The sequence below is a fragment of the Choloepus didactylus genome, chromosome 9 (assembly GCF_015220235.1).
Source record: "Choloepus didactylus isolate mChoDid1 chromosome 9, mChoDid1.pri, whole genome shotgun sequence".
Lineage (NCBI taxonomy): Eukaryota > Metazoa > Chordata > Mammalia > Pilosa > Megalonychidae > Choloepus > Choloepus didactylus.
Window position 1 is genome coordinate 49,605,375 of NC_051315.1, and position 17,670 is coordinate 49,623,044.

General features: G+C 33.4%; 1 protein-coding gene across 4 annotated transcripts in view; it reads left to right on the top strand.

Annotated features, from left to right (window-relative positions):
• The window catches only part of TANK (TRAF family member associated NFKB activator), a 137,480-nt gene that overhangs the window by 117,294 nt on the left and 2,516 nt on the right, over nt 1–17,670 (top strand). For all 4 annotated transcript variants that reach the window (XM_037850605.1, XM_037850604.1, XM_037850607.1 and 1 more), the window contains exons 5-7: nt 9,320–9,396; nt 10,007–10,122; nt 15,342–15,922. In XM_037850605.1, coding sequence (XP_037706533.1) covers nt 9,320–9,396; nt 10,007–10,122; nt 15,342–15,922 — 774 coding nt within the window. The remainder of the gene's footprint in view (nt 1–9,319; nt 9,397–10,006; nt 10,123–15,341; nt 15,923–17,670) is intronic.

Consider the following 17,670-nt stretch of genomic DNA (forward strand, 5'->3'; position numbering starts at 1 on the left):
ACAATTAGAAGTCAATAACCATCAGAGACTTAGAAAATTCACAAATACCTGGAGGTTAAACAACACACTCCTAAACAATCAGTGGGTTAAAGAAGAAATAGCAAGAGAAATTGCTAAATATATAGAGACGAATGAAAATGAGAACACAACATACCAAAACCTATAGGATGCAGCAAAAGCAGTGCTAAGGGGGAAATTTATAGCACTAAACGCATATATTAAAAAGGAAGAAAGAGCCAAAATCAAAGAACTAATGGATCAACTGAAGAAGCTAGAAAATGAACAGCAAACTAATCCTAAACCAAGTACAAGAAAAGAAATAACAAGGATTAAAGCAGAAATAAATGACATAGAGAACAAAAAAACAATAGAGAGGATAAATATCACCAAAAGTTGGTTCTTTGAGAAGATCAACAAGATTGACAAGCCCCTAGCTAGACTGACAAAATCAAAAAGAGAGAAGACCCATATAAACAAAATAATGAATGAAAAAGGTGACATAACTGCAGATCCTGAAGAAATTAAAAAAAATATAAGAGGATATTATGAACAACTGTATGGCAACAAACTGGATAATGTAGAAGAAATGGACAATTTCCTGGAAACATATGAACAACCTAGACTGACCAGAGAAGAAATAGAAGACCTCAACCAACCCATCACAAGCAAAGAGATCCAATCAGTCATCAAAAATCTTCCCACAAATAAATGCCCAGGGCCAGACGGCTTCACAGGGGAATTCTACCAAACTTTCCAGAAAGAACTGACACCAATCTTACTCAAACTCTTTCAAAACATTGAAAAAAATGGAACACTACCTAACTCATTTTATGAAGCTAACATCAATCTAATACCAAAACCAGGCAAAGATGCTACAAAAAAGGAAAACTACCGGCCAATCTCCCTAATGAATATAGATGCAAAAATCCTCAACAAAATACTTGCAAATCGAATCCAAAGACACATTAAAAAAATCATACACCATGACCAAGTGGGGTTCATTCCAGGCATGCAAGGATGGTTCAACATAAGAAAAACAATCAATGTATTACAACACATTAAAAACTCGAAAGGGAAAAATCAATTGATCATCTCAATAGATGCTGAAAAAGCATTTGACAAAATCCAACATCCCTTTTTGATCAAAACACTTCAAAAGGTAGGAATTGAAGGAAACTTCCTCAACATGATAAAGAGCATATATGAAAAACCCACAGCCAGCATAGTACTCAATGGTGAGAGACTGAAAGCCTTCCCTCTAAGATCAGGAACAAGACAAGGATGCCCGCTGTCACCACTGTTATTCAACATTGTGCTGGAAGTGCTAGCCAGGGCAATCCGGCAAGACAAAGAAATAAAAGGCATCCAAATTGGAAAAGAAGAAGTAAAACTGTCATTGTTTGCAGATGATATGATCTTATATCTAGAAAACCCTGAGAAATCAACGATACACCTACTAGAGCTAATAAACAAATTTAGCAAAGTAGCGGGATACAAGATTAATGCACATAAGTCAGTAATGTTTCTATATGCTAGAAATGAACAAACGGAAGTGACACTCAAGAAAAAGATACCATTTTCAATAGCAACTAAAAAAATCAAGTACCTAGGAATAAACTTAACCAAAGATGTAAAAGACCTATACAAAGAAAACTACATAACTCTACTAAAAGAAATAGAAGGGGACCTTAAAAGATGGAAAAATATCCCATGTTCATGGATAGGAAGGCTAAATGTCATTAAGATGTCAATTCTACCCAAACTCATCTACAGATTCAATGCAATCCCAATCAAAATTCCAACAACCTACTTTGCAGACTTGGAAAAGCTAGTTATCAAATTTATTTGGAAAGGGAAGATGCCTCAAATTGCGAAAGACACTCTAAAAAAGAAAAACGAAGTGGGAGGACTTACACTCCCTGACTTTGAAGCTTATTATAAAGCCACAGTTGCCAAAACAGCATGGTACTGGCACAAAGATAGACATATAGATCAATGGAATCGAATTGAGAATTCAGAGATAGACCCTCAGATCTATGGCCGACTGATCTTTGATAAGGCCCCCAAAGTCACCGAACTGAGCCATAATGGTCTTTTCAACAAATGGGGCTGGGAGAGTTGGATATCCATATCCAAAAGAACGAAAGAGGACCCCTACCTCACCCCCTACACAAAAATTAACTCAAAATGGACCAAAGATCTCAATATAAAAGAAAGTACCATAAAACTCCTAGAAGATAATGTAGGAAAACATCTTCAAGACCTTGTATTAGGAGGCCACTTCCTAGACTTTACACCCAAAGCACAAGCAACAAAAGAGAAAATAGATAAATGGGAACTCCTCAAGCTTAGAAGTTTCTGCACCTCAAAGGAATTTCTCAAAAAGGTAAAGAGGCAGCCAACTCAATGGGAAAAAATTTTTGGAAACCATGTATCTGACAAAAGACTGATATCTTGCATATACAAAGAAATCCTACAACTCAATGACAATAGTACAGACAGCCCAATTATAAAATGGGCAAAAGATATGAAAAGACAGTTTTCTGAAGAGGAAATACAAATGGCCAAGAAACACATGAAAAAATGTTCAGCTTCACTAGCTATTAGAGAGATGCAAATTAAGACCACAATGAGATACCATCTAACACCGGTTAGAATGGCTGCCATTAAACAAACAGGAAACTACAAATGCTGGAGGGGATGTGGAGAAATTGGAACACTTATTCATTGTTGGTGGGACTGTATAATGGTTCAGCCACTCTGGAAGTCAGTCTGGCAGTTTCTTAGAAAACTAGATATAGAGCTACCATTCGATCCAGCGATTGCACTTCTCGGTATATACCCGGAAGATCGGAAAGCAGTGACACGAACAGATATCTGCACGCCAATGTTCATAGCAGCATTATTCACAATTGCCAAGAGATGGAAACAACCCAAATGTCCTTCAACAGATGAGTGGATAAATAAAATGTGGTATATACACACGATGGAATACTACGCGGCAGTAAGAAGGAACGATCTGGTGAAACATATGACAACATGGATGAACCTTGAAGACATAATGCTGAGCGAAATAAGCCAGGCACAAAAAGAGAAATATTATATGCTACCACTAATGTGAACTTTGAAAAATGTAAAACAAATGGTTTATAATGTAGAATGTAGGGGAACTAGCAGTAGAGAGCAATTAAGGAAGGGGGAACAATAATCCAAGAAGAACAGATAAGCTATTTAATGTTCTGGGGGTGCCCAGAAATGACTATGGTCTGTTAATTTCTGATGGATGTAGTAGGAACAAGTTCACTGAAATGTTGCTATATTATGTAACTTTCTTGGGGTAAAGTAGGAACATGTTGGAAGTTAAGAGCAGTTATCTTAGGTTAGTTGTCTTTTTCTTACTCCCTTGTTATGGTCTCTTTGAAGTGTTCTTTTATTGTATGTTTGTTTTCTTTTTAACTTTTTTTTTCATACAGTTGATTTAAAAAAGAAGGGAAAGTTAAAAAAAAAAAAAAAAGAAAAAAGACAAACAAGGAAAAAAAAAAAAGATGTAGTGCCCCCTTGAGGAGCCTGTGGAGAATGCAGGGATATTCGCCTACCCCACCTCCATGGTTGCTAAGATGACCACAGACATAGGGGACTGGTGGTTTGATGGGTTGAGCCCTCTACCATAAGTTTTACCCTTGGGAAGATGGTTGCTGCAAAGGAGAGGCTAGGCCTCCCTATATTTGTGCCTAAGAGTCTCCTCCTGAATGCCTCTTTGTTGCTCAGATGTGGCCCTCTCTCTCTGGCTAAGCCAACTTGAAAGGTGAAATCACTGCCCTTCCCCCTACGTGGGACCAGACACCCAGGGGAGTGAATCTCCCTGGCAACGTGGAATATGACTCCCGGAGAGGAATGTCGACCTGGCATCGTGGGATGGAGAACATCTTCTTGACCAAAAGGGGGATGTGAAAGGAAATGAAATAAGCTTCAGTGGCAGAGAGATTCCAAAACGAGCCGAGAGATCACTCTGGTGGGCACTCTTACGCACACTTTAGACAACCTTTTTTAGGTTCTAAAGAATTGGGGTAGCTGGTGGTGGATACCTGAAACTATTAAACTACAACCCAGAACCCATGAATCTCGAAGACAGTTGTATAAAAATGTAGCTTATGAGGGGTGACAATGGGATTGGGAATGCCATAAGGACCAAACTCCACTTTGTCTAGTTTATGGATGGATGTGTAGAAAAGTAGGGGAAGGAAACAAACAGACAAAGGTACCCAGTGTTCTTTTTTACTTCAATTGCTCTTTTTCACTCTAATTATTATTCTTGTTATTTTTGTGTATGTGCTAATGAAGGTGTCAGGGATTGATATAGGTGATGAATGTACAACTATGTAATGGTACTGTAAACAATCGAAAGTACAATTTGTTTTGTATGACTGCGTGGTATGTGAATATATCTCAATAAAATGATGATTAAAAAAAATAATAAAAGAACAAATCCCAAGCCCTACAAAAAAAAAAAAAAATATATTAGCTATTTTCATGAAGGTATCATCTGTTCACCATGGTAATGCTATGAGATTAAAGCTGTGGTTAAGGAAAATAATAAATCTTTCCAAATCAGTTCATTTTAAATATAGTGTTTGGGAAGGTATTGAGAGATTATAGGAAACCTTATTATTTAAATTGGTCATGTCAATTCTTCATTTTCCACTTTGCATTTTGTAAGGGATGCCCACAATTAAATGTTTTCTTCCTTTTAAGAAAATAAATTGAGAAAGATACTTGCAAAGGGTACCTAATACAAAGTGAGAGGCAAAATACAGATAGTAGGAAAATATAACTCTTACTCTGCTTCACATTAACTACTTCATGGAACTGAAGTTCAAATAATTGTGGCAGTAACTGGAAAGGACTTTAACTTTTTTTTAAGATTATGTTTTACATAGTATTCAATTGATAGATATTTGGGGGTATTTACATTAAACCTGAACCCTGTAAAGAACTTGATAGTAATTGGGAAGTTTAATTTTATTTCTGTATTGTTTATTTTCTTGTCACTTCCTTTAGAAGTCTGGGATAATCCATTTTGCCCTGGAATTGTTCCCACACTGGCAGTGGGTTCACCTAGCACACTGCTTCATGCAGAAAAGTCAAGGCTCCTAGGATTTGTGTTCCACTTGCTTTGTTAGGTTTTCAGGAATTATCAGTAATGAGGATGAGAGAACCACAGATTTCATATGGCCATGAGTTCTTATATATTAAATATAATTTCCTTGTAATGTTTTTATATACCTTTTGTTTTCAAACTCTAATTCTATGCTTTTGAGTTTATTCTTAAATCCCTTTTTGATTTTTTCTCTGGTCCTCTTTTCTACCTTAATGTCTTCCCTTTCTCAGCCTTTCTCACTTATTCCTCAATTCATCTGTGTCCAGTTCTTGACTTCACCATAGCAACTTTGGTCTCAATATATCTAAAACTGGTTAGCAAATAGTCAAACCCAGTTCCTTCACATTTCATTCTTCAAAAATCTAAGTGACAAGTGGATCCTTATTTTCAGTTTCCTTTTTCCACTGCCCATGTTTATTTTTTCTATAATGAATTTATCAAGCTAGTATTTATAACTATTCCACAAATTTATTTTCCTTTTATCAATCCATCCCATCTCACTTTGGTTTACTTCTTCATTTACTTTGTTCTGAGTGAGCGCATGATGTTTTTATCCTGCTTTAAAAATCATAATTCTGTTGAGCCTCATCAAGAAACTAAATCAAATACTGACTAACAATGAATACTTTTGCAAACAAGAATCCCAACTAAAACTTACAGAGATTCTTTGATATAAACACTGAAATAAAGTGATGGACATTACTATACTTCAACTATGTATAATTTAAAATTTATCACCTTAATTCAGTATTAGCCTTTTAAAGTTTAGGTTCCTTGTATATGAGAGAATATACATTGTAGTCATGAGTTTAATCAGCATCATTGTTAAGAATTCCAAAATCTCAATTTATTTTTCTTACTTTGGTTAAAATTTCTAAAGAAAAAAAATGATTCTGAATTAAAGTGTTTTCATTACATTTCTGTGTTTTTTAAATTGTTTTATAAAAGAAATAAAATGCTTTTGCTTTAATACCAAATATAACGAAGGTAGGCAATGAGAAAAATACACATTTCTGTCTTTGAGATGTTGGTATATAACAGATCCTGAAACCCAATACAAAAACATTTTCTGTCATCCTTGCATTAACAGTAAACCTGGTTTGGGACTAATGAAGTAACTACTTTTTTCTTCTTAAATATTGCATTTTCAACTAGTCATAGAACATAACTTTTTTTAAATGTAATACCCATCTATGAGTTTAAATTGATTTACACTAAAAATTCTCCCAATTTGCTTTAGAGGAAATTTAAGGAATCATTTCATGTCTTTCAACTGTTTTAACTTAGAGTATCTTAATAGATTTAGTTGAATGATGTTTCCAGGGTCCTACTGAAATACATATGGAAAATGTGACATGAGATTCTCATTTCAGCATTCATTCCACAAGTGTGCCATTTCCAAACTAGTGCTTGGAACAGTTTATGATGTCAAGTAATTTAGGCTTTAGTACCTAAAAAAAAATTCATTTGTTGAATGATTTAATGATTAAAACTCCTAAAATATAATGTTCATAAAGTTCCTTGTTTATTTGCAAATTAACAGAACTTAAATCTCCTTGAGTGCTGGGTCCACTTAGGGATATTCAACAAATGGAGTAATCTTCATTAAAAAAGATAACTTAAGCATTGAAGACAAAGTCTGAGTTTCTGGGAAAAGTGTTGGAGTTGACATTGACTATAACTGATCCTAAATCTTTTGAAGAATAAATGACCATTTGCAGAAAGTTGTATCAGGCTGCTATGAAGGAAAGTAGCTTTAACAAGTTAAACCCATTTTAGATAATCTCTTACTTCAAAATGTCAGGAGGCTAACCCTTTTTTCCCTTTTTAAAAAAAAATTGTTTTCTGCAACTAACAGCTCCCTTTTTGAAATTTTTTCTTAGAATGCTGGGAACCCCCAAATTTTTCATTCTTAAATATAGTAACAGATTTGTTTGGTGTGATTTGTTAGAAGTTGCAATGTATTGCTTAGTGCAACTAGTAATACTTCAATAAGAAGAACAAAAATAATAGTAAGCAGGCATTTGTTCCTAACCCAATGAAGCTAAGGACCTTACTTTAGATATTTCATAGAAATTACTCAATAAGTGAATCCACTTTTACCAATGAATCCTCCCTACCAATACACATAAGGAATTTCTCCAGATAAATTCACTTACACTTGTTATCAAATCTAAACAGCACAGAAGCAAATTAGCACCAATTATTTTGCCACACCAAGTAGAACTTCATCATTCTACTACCTTTTCCTTCACACACACACACACACACACACACACACACACACACACACACACCACAACCCATTAGTTTTTAGGGCTTCTTTCACTTCAGAAGCAATCATTCCTAATTTATGTCAACATCAGGATTTTGAAAACTGGAATATATTCTTCCTTACTACTTTCTGTTACTATCTTCATTTTTAGGCTAAAATTGCAGAGTACTTCTATCTCTTAATACACTTTTTTTCATATTGAGAAATTCTAGTAATAATATTTTAAAGATAGTCAATGGAATCATGTACTGTAATTGCTTATTTTATTATGATTTGTTTAACATTAAATTGTCAAACTTTTCTGTTCTCTTAATATACCTCTTAGTCTCATGATATAAATTTAATATAAGAATAATCTGTTCAAAGTTTGTTCTCATCCTAAAAGAATCCTGAATGGCTAGTTTTAAAATGCTGGTTTTTTCCTACAGCACACTGAAATCCATTGTGCTCTAATTATGGATGTCACTTAAACAACAGCAACCAAAAAAACACTAGTCTACCACTTTTAAAAACAAACTTCTAATTTTAAAATGTCTTCAGATGTGACCACCTTATAAAATGCAACTGCAGTTTTAATACAGAAGAAGACATGGCCTAAGTGTCAAACAAACAGTATGCAGTAACAAAATGATCTTTATTTTACTGTAGTCTGATGATCTCATTTGGGTTGCCAGGATTTTATTTTACTGATTAGAACCACTATATAATAATACTCTATTTTAGAAATGTTAAGCAAACACTGGTTTTTAGAAGAAACTGGAAAATGAAAGCAATAAACTAAAATACATTAGAGAGTGTATTAATTTTAAGAAAAATAAACTGGACTCGAGGCAGGACAAATAAAACTCCTAAGAAATTGAAAGAAATCTTTTGAAAAGCAAGCTTAAAGGTAGATATACTCAGATGATAAGAAACAATAAGTTAAAATTTTCCATTTTAATAATAGTTATAGTGACCTTAATTGAATAAAATTGTAAAAGTCACAAAATATAAATTACCACTTGTTTGAATTTGAACTTAAATAAGAACTATACTGTTTTGGCTGAGTTATACTTTATGATTATGTAACATCAGGAGTTCTTCAGTTATCTGAATTTGTCAATTTATAGCTTCAGAAGCTACACATAGAAAGTTTTCTAGGAATGATTAAAGATTTTTAAAAAATTTAAACCATAGAATTGATTATTACAACATTCTTTAATGTTGACTTTTAAATGTCAGAATAAATGTAATACCAGTGTAAGCCACAAGGTGGGAGTGAAAGGTAAGAACTTGTGTTGAAATAGTCTAAATATATAATTTCCCTATCTTTATAAACCTTTAAAATGCTTTTTAAATGCTAAGGAGCTACAGCTTGGTTTCCTTCTTCCTCTAATATAGCTGCATTCCTCAGCAAAGAATTTACAACAAAATATAAAGATACTGATTTAAAGCTACAGTCCATTATTAGTAAACATCAAAAGAAGTAAAATGCACACAGATTTTTTTTTTCCTAAAGTTCTCATCATATCAGGTGCTTGGTGATCAGAGTAGGAATTTTGATTTATAATTGAATTTCAGAAATCTCTTCATTATCAGTACTGAAAATTATAATTGACAGTGTTTTCAGTATTTCAAGTTTTCATCCAATTTTCCACCTTCATTTTCCTTTTTTTCCCTGATTTTTTCTCATTAATAAAATTCTGTTGTACATGATATATATATACACACAGAGAGATATATCACATATATATATGCACACATACATATATAATATATATATATGTATATTATACCTTAACTTCTTTTTCAGTAGGGAAGATAAATTTCCCATTACGTTTTCTGTTAACCCAGTCTCATTTGAGTTTGGAAGCAATTTAAAGTGATAATCATTTTGTGTCTTTAAGATAAGAAGACAAGAGGTTTCTTCTCCTAGAAAAGAAACTCCATCTAGGAGTCTTGGCATTCCTTTACTCCATGAAAGGTAAATGTGTATCCTTTTTTGCCAACTCTGAAAATTTTAGTGATTGTAAAAAAAAAATTGGCAGCCTTTTAGAATTGGAAGAGAGCAACAAAACTAGGAACCTAGTTCTGTTGGAGGCACCTCAGGTTATAATGACCTAAGTAAGTCTTTCAGTTTATAGCAGAACTGAATCTATTATTTATAGATTATCTATAATCTATTATCTCTACATTGTTTTCTTTGGACCCTACTGTAAACCTTACCAAAATTAGGGATAATATTTAATTTTCTTCTGTTTAAGGTGTTTACAAAGAACAAAAGTCAGTACAATTGAAATTTCTAATGTACATGAGAATAAGACAGCCAACATAAGTGTGATATATGAATAAGTACATATGGAAGTTTGTACTACAGTTATGTATTTTTAATTTACCTCTTACTTTGTGCATGGCTCTCCAAACATTGGAGTTGGGGGTGGGGATTTTCTAGGAATTAAAAAAATTTTTTTTTAACTTTAACCCTTGAATAATTATTTTTGTGGTACTTAAAAAGGTGCTATATAAATGTTCAACTTTGATAAAAAAATTTTTGAAAATATAGCCTTACATTTTAAAATATTGATTCATTTCAGGAGTTATATAGAAAAGACTTTCTGGGATCTGAAAGAAGAATTTCATAGAATATGCATGCTAGCAAAAGTACAAAAAGACCACTTAAGCAAACTTAGTGTACCAGACACTGCAACTGGTAAGGTTTGATTTAACTTACAGTAATATTATTTTGTTAGTACTTACTTGAAATTGATTTCTTTTTGAATGTGAAAATATTTCTAAATGCATGTTTAAAGTGCTAAGAATCTGAAACTTGCTCCCCCACTATCTAATATTTGAATAGATAAGTACCATTTAAATTCTGTAATAGATTACATTATTATGTATTTCATTGAGTATGGTACTATATAGATCAAATTGAGTGACATAATTACGAATCATCTTAATGAGAAGCCCCTCTTTGAAAACATTGAAATAAATATAGGATATTCTTTAAGTTTTCAATTGTTATTTGAGGTCTTATAAACATTAACTCATATGTTAGTAAATGACCTTGAGGTACCCCTACTATGTATGAGCTAAGTAAAATTAGTTAACATCAGGTCTGGTTTTAACTTCTGCCTGCAGGTTAATTGAAACTATGGATAGATTCTTATAATTTCTTTCAAGAAATAAACATCTCACATTTCCTGAATGCCAGTTTTGTTGGAGGTGCAAAGAACAAATTTAGTACAAAATATAACTTAAAAGGAGCATCTGTTTTACACATGTGTTGCAGTGTGTTTCTTAAAAGCTCCACCTTTCATTAAAACCCCAGGCTGCCTTCTTGGTGTTTGCTTCAGTAGTTTGATATGAACAGCAAAATACCAGGGGTTGAATCTGGCAACCAAGCACTGCAGTAAACAAAAGAAAGATAAACCGATCACTTGTAATGATAAATTCTCCTTCGCCCTTATGATTTGAGATACTCCACGTTCAATTCCCAGGAGATGTGATTTACCGTTTTCACTCTGCAAGATGTTGCAGCATTATTGACTAGCACCCCTAAAGACTGCTTCCCATCTTATATCTAGGCTATTTAAGAATTATTTTATAATGTAAATTCACTTTTGCTTACTACTATCGTTTTATTTTCAGAAAAGGTACACAACCTGGTATTAGAGAAACAAAACATTTTTTGTAAATATTTATTTCTTCCCCTCCCTTCGCCCTACCTCCACAAAAAGAACTCTCGTTTCTCCACCTTAATTCTTGTCATATTTTCATGAAAAGTTGACCTTTTATATAGACCAAAGCTGAAGTAAAAGAATTATTTTTATTTAAAATATACCAGTTATGGAGATCTACTATCTAGAATTCATAAATAAGCTTTTTTTGAGCATCAAAATCTTATCAAAACATTGTAATGGCGATATATTCTTTGTTACACAGAGAACTTACCCCATTATCAATGGCTTAATACTTTGACCATTTTTAAATTGCACAGGTCTAAATCTGAGTATTTATCTGTCAACTAGAATACTGAGTGTTTAACTTCTATTTTTTCCACACTAAAACTGCTTCCTAACGTTATTCTTATGCTTTACATTAACTGTGTCACAAATAATAAATACAACATCATTCATGAATTGTTTTAGATCTCTCATGCTACAGACTGCAGTGAGGTTTTGCTGGGTACAAGCAGGAGCCAAAATAGCAAATACTATGCTTCTCATAGTAGTAGATCAAAAGAGGAAAGAAAATGAAATATTTTAGAAAAAGATGCCTATCAGGATTTCCAAGTTTGGATGTGACATTTAATATAAATATAGAGGAACTACTTCAAATATGATTTGAATAATATTTTGGGAAAAGTATATTTAACAGTATTGCCCCTATAATTTATGAAAAGTAATATTAAATTTTGATTTAATTTTAAATAACCAGATATATAATTCATGAAAAATTGCTGAGTTAGTAGAACTGTACATTTCCTTTTTAATATGTTTTTTTCTACTTATCTACATATGGCAATAGCTTTGAGAGATAATTTATATAAAACATACGCTTAGGCAAATGTGGCCTTAAAAAGTAATACTTGGTTCAAAAGGAGGTCCTATTTGAATGAAAATTAGGAGAGAAGAATATAGGAATAGGGATTACAAACAACCGTAAAATATTTTTCTTTTGTGAAATTCAAAGTAAACTGAGAATTTTACTTAAAATTTAAAAATCCAAAATACTTCTCATTTTACTTTTTTTCTTCCAAAAGTAAGTATCCTTGACGTAGACAAAATGGAAAGCAATTTGCTCACCTCCTTATGTACTTTCATGCACCTCATTTGAGTTTTAAGTTTTCTAAGCTTGGATTTCTTAGTAGCCTTAGGAATCAGATTTACATCTTTTTTATAGATAGTACTCTCGCTGCTTCAGAAGATTAACTCAGAAGATTAATGTGACTAAGGTTGTATGCCAGTTAAGTACGCTAAAAGAAGGTATCTGCTTTATTACAGCTGTTTGATTTCCTCATGTTTTGTTCACAAGGGGGATAGGTTAACTACTGGGAAAGTAATTCAAAGCATGTTTCTGTCGATTTGGAGGGAGTCCTTTCTATATAGAAATCAGCATGTTCAGTTTAGCATAATGGTTCAGAGCACAGGCTCTAGAGTTAGCCTGCCTGGGTTCCAGTGCTAGTTCTACTACTCACTAGCTTTATGGCCTTGGAATTAATCTCTCCTTGTCCCGGTTTCTTTACATGTAAAATGGAGATAATAACAATGCCTATCACAGGATTATTTTGAAACTGAAATGAATTAATGCATGTACAGTGCTTGTAACAGTGAGTAGAAGTGCTAATAAATGTTAATAGTTATTGCCAGCATCAATAGCAGCAACAGCAGATTCTTCAGCATTTGCCCTTTTCTTTTTGTGAAGATCATTTTTGATCATTTTTCCCCTTTCTCAGGCATTAGAGAATTTGGTTACCTCAACAGCTAATTTTCCTGATTTGTTATTCCCATTTAGCAAATAGTATCTATAAAAATAGTGCTATTTCCTAGAATTTCCTGCCACTCTCAAGTCTACTGCCAGGAAAAAATGACTACTTGAGAGTTAATGAACTTTAAGAACTGCAAAGTTCAAAGAAATCTGGATAAACAATTGAGCTTTTGCAAGATTACTGTACTCCTAGTCATTAAGCACAAATAGAGTATCTAATACATGTAGAATAGTATACTAGGAACTACAGGGAGGAGAATACAAAGTCATTGGAATGCATTTATTGAAGGTATACTGTATGCCAGTTACTGGGCAGGTTACTGAGGATAGGTGGAGAACAAAATGTAGTTCAGGACCTCAAGAAATATTTTAATTAAAGAAAGAGAATTATACTTGTGAATACGATAGAGTGTTTAGTCCTTCAGGACACACAAGTGCCTTGCCTAAACCAATCCTGGGGAGTTAGGTAGAACCATCCAGAGACACCAATGTCTAAGCCAAGATATGAAGGGCAAATAAGAATTGGGCAAAGGGAAGTAGGAGGGAACCCGTCAGCAGTCTGCATTGCATCTGCGAAGGTCCAGAGAAGTGAGCGCATGACTGTTTTGGAGAACTGCACAAAATTCGTAATAGCTGGAGTAGGGAGTGAAGCAGGTATGGTAAAAGTTGAGCATGGAGAGATGACAAGGGGGTATATAATGAATAGTGACATATGGCTTTTCTGAGGACTGAGGGCCTTGAAGAGCTATGAAAAGGTTCTATTAGGAAGGTAACATGAACAGATTTACACTTGAGAAAAAACTGGGAAGGGAGAAAATCTGAATTGTAGAGAATAAATTAGGGATAAATTTAGACGCAAGGATGCAGTACAAAAGCTATTGTTAAAATTCAACAAGAGAGGTACATACTAAAGATAGGCGATGGGTCTGTAACAGGGTGGATCAAGAAAGTTGACTGCATTTAGTACTGCACATCACATCCAAACAGAAAGTATCTTGTGTTGGAAGATGCTGTGGCAAAAGGTAGTTGGCTTGACACTGCAAAGACTAAAGGAAGAAAAAAGAACTAACATTTGTTAAGTGCTTACTAACCTGTACAAACACTGCGTAAAATGTTTTGTACACCCTGTCTACTTAAATTTGGATCATTGGCAAAGTCCTCATTTGTAAATTTAAAACTTCACTGATGACTATCTTTTATTATTATTTTTTTTTTTTACCATTTATCCATTTTAAATCTTTTAAAAATACTCTATTAGCAACTTCACTGCCCTCTTGAACTGACATTGTAGAGCATAATCTAGCTTTTTCTAATATCTCAAGATACTAGATATTGAGCTATTAAATCTCTCAAGATTATCAACATGATAATCTTGAGCATTATTTTTTATATTGAGAAAAATAGACATGTTGGCTGTACATTATACAGCAGTTTTATTAGTTTCCTAATCTGGTGTTTTGTTTGTTCATTTTCCCTTGTTTCCTCCCATGCTTTAAGCTCTTCTTGTTGATATTTCTATCTGCCTTTAACAACTTATATCCCTTTTTAATTTGCTGCTTCTATCCAGCTATGAACTAGGGAAACATCATCAGCCTTGTTAGAATACATCTAAAAGGAGAAAAGGAACGAAATTTATACATCTTTGGCCTTGTGGTTCTACTTCTGGCTCCTCAGAAGCTCTATTTGCTTGCTTTCTAGCTTTTGCCTGTGTTCTAGGGAGCTGAATTTGTTGGATAAGTAATTTCTAGATAAAAGATCTGCAGAGGCCCTGGTATCCACTGCTGTATTAAAGTAAAGGCCCTTTTTTAGAAGATGAGAAAAATCATATATTCACATGCAATTGTCTTAACTTGCATCCCAAAATTTCAGCCTTCTTTTGCCTCTACCATCTGCCTTCTCCCCAACCCCCACCACCTCCAATCCCTCACGTGGATTATTGAGTGTAGACAGTGGCTAAATTGATTGGTGATTTATTTTGTTACATAGTAATTTGAGGGAGAATAGATGACCTAATTCATGCAGATTTTTGACCTGTATAATGTAGATATGCTTAGTAAGGATTTTCCCTTTCAGCAGCTTATCTAAGCAAGTTCACAGTTGCAGCTTCCATTACTGACAAAATGTTTAAATGTATACATTTAACTACAAGCAAATGTTTTTTTAAGCAGGGAGCAGTATAGCTGTGAACAAGATGTAAAGCTTACAGCAAAATCTAGGAAAGACAAAGTAGTAAACTGCTGCTAATAAGCTGTTCTGATTTACCCACTGGAGACTGGTAATATTCCTGTATAACAAGTAGCAAATGTAAAAATCCTATTTTTTTAAGTTGCCATAAAAATCAATAAAAAAATAATACTCATCTGTCCAAAGCTAATTGAACAGCTTTTTAAGAATGACTTGAATGCATCTGTTTCCCTTTTGTGTTCTTTTCCCCTGCAGAAAGCCAGTGCTCTATTCCTGTACAGTGTACGGATAAAACAGATAAACAAGATGCGCTGTTTAAGTCTCAGGCTAAAGATGATATAAATAGCAGTGCACCGTGCATCACATCTGTCACACCCAGAGGACTGGGCCAGGATGAGGAAGACACCTCTTTTGAATCACTTTCTAAATTCAATGTCAAGTTTCCACCTATGGACAGTGATTCTACTTTCTTACATAGCACTCAAGAGAGACCCAAAGTCCTCGGTCCTGCCACATCTGAGGCAGTGTGTCAGGACAAATCTAATATGGAGCTCGGCAACAACCCAGGAAACTTTGTTAACACTGAAGAAACTGTATTTGAAATTCAGGGAATTGACCCTATAGCTTCAGCCATACAAAACCTTAAAACAACTGACAAAACAAAACCCTCAAATCTTGTAAACACTTGTGTCAGGACAACTCTGGATAAAGCTCTGTGTTTGCCACCTGGAGACCATAATGCATTATATGTAAATACATATCCACTTCAGGACCCATCTGATATACCTTATCCCTCGCTCGATTCCTCAGGAAGAGCTGTCCGAGGACCACAGCAGGTAACTCTTGCATTAACAAATATAATATGTGCAAACACACATTTTGCTGTACATGCACAGATGTGCATCTCTTTTAGGTTAACGGACATTCTCTTTAAACTAATGACTAGCCAAAGTTCAGGCTTTCAACTTAAAGATGCAAGTCCTATAATAAATGATATGAGATTATAAAACATGAATATGGAAAAGTCCTAAAATAAAGTTCCTTAAAATTTATGATACATTGTAAAATACATATGAAACCTTATCCATATCTAATGTTGTGTCACTTTCTTAGTCCCTAATTCAAAGTTTGTTTACTCAACATGAATGTTGTCGGATTCTTTATTAAACAAATAGTATTTTTAATTTCGAACTTTATCATGTTTATCTTTACAAGAATGCATAATTTTCCATGAGTAAATAATTGCATTGTATATTCCTATTTATCAAAATAAGTGAACTGCTTTCAACTAATACTTATGATACATTCTTTATAAATATAAAGAACATAGGTCTGTGGGGTTTGGTTTGGTTTTGATTTCTAATCTCCCACTGAGCATGCAACCTAATGTATTTTTTTAAATAGTCTCTCGCCTTTGTATGATTTTATTCTAATATTTAATTTTTTTAAAAGCTCACATACTACTTACAGCCCTCGGCCCACTCCTACCCTCCCTTTTAAATTCGGGTTCTATCACAGAATGATTCCTTTAGTTAAAAAAAGATTTTTTTTTTTAATGCCTGAAGAAATTGGAAATATATAATTGTTTAATAATAAACAGAAGCTTTTAAAAATACAGATTGATATAAACGATTATATAACTTGCAAACATTTGTTTGATTTCTCTGCCTTCAGATATTTAATTTTTAAAAAATTGATGAATACCCTTTGCCTTTATAAGTACTCTTACAATTAAAATCAGTATTCAAAGGAGGCTTAAGTCATGCTGTGGTATATTTTAGTAGTAGGAAAAACTAGGCATGTCTAACAATAAGCCTTAATTATTATAAACTCACTTATGTTCTACATTGTATCTTATTTCTCATCAGTCTCAGTTATAGGTGCTACTAAATGAAACAAATTAAACAATTTCATTTATTGTGAATAGAATTCCTGTGAAGCTGTGAAGTATATCATTTCGAATACTGGTTATTTTTTCCTCCATTATATCTCTTACCTGTTCTTTTACTGGTTAGTCTTGCATTTATGTTTCAGTAGATGGCACCCTGCATTGTGCATTTGCTGTCTATACTACAGCAAGGGAAACAGCTGGTATGTGATTACAACTTGCTGGAGAAGTATTCAGCTTTAAAAATGCAGGAGAATTGGTGTTGAGCTGTCACAAGACATGGGGCATAAGGTTAGATAATTGATATTTTGGCAGAAAAAGCAAAGAAATTAGCTTGTTTTGAAGGCCATGATACCGTTTGGGATTGAAAGAATGTTTCTTAAAATGGATTTTTAAAAACATTTTTATCATTTGTGTTAATAAAGCTTGTATGATAAATCCAAAATTCTCAAGTTGTTGGTAGATAGTAATAGAGAAGTGACATTTTTGTAACATATTTCAAATTTTTACTTTATATCAATCATTATTACTTAATACCTTTTTTATATATTCAGATATAACAAAGCCTAAAATATATCTGCTTATTTTTGGTCTCTGTGATTTTTTTGTTCTTTCTTAACTTTTGCTAAGTCATTGTTTGGGACCCCAACTGAACTCTGTGAAGAGATTAAATCTGAACTTACTAGCTCTTAATAG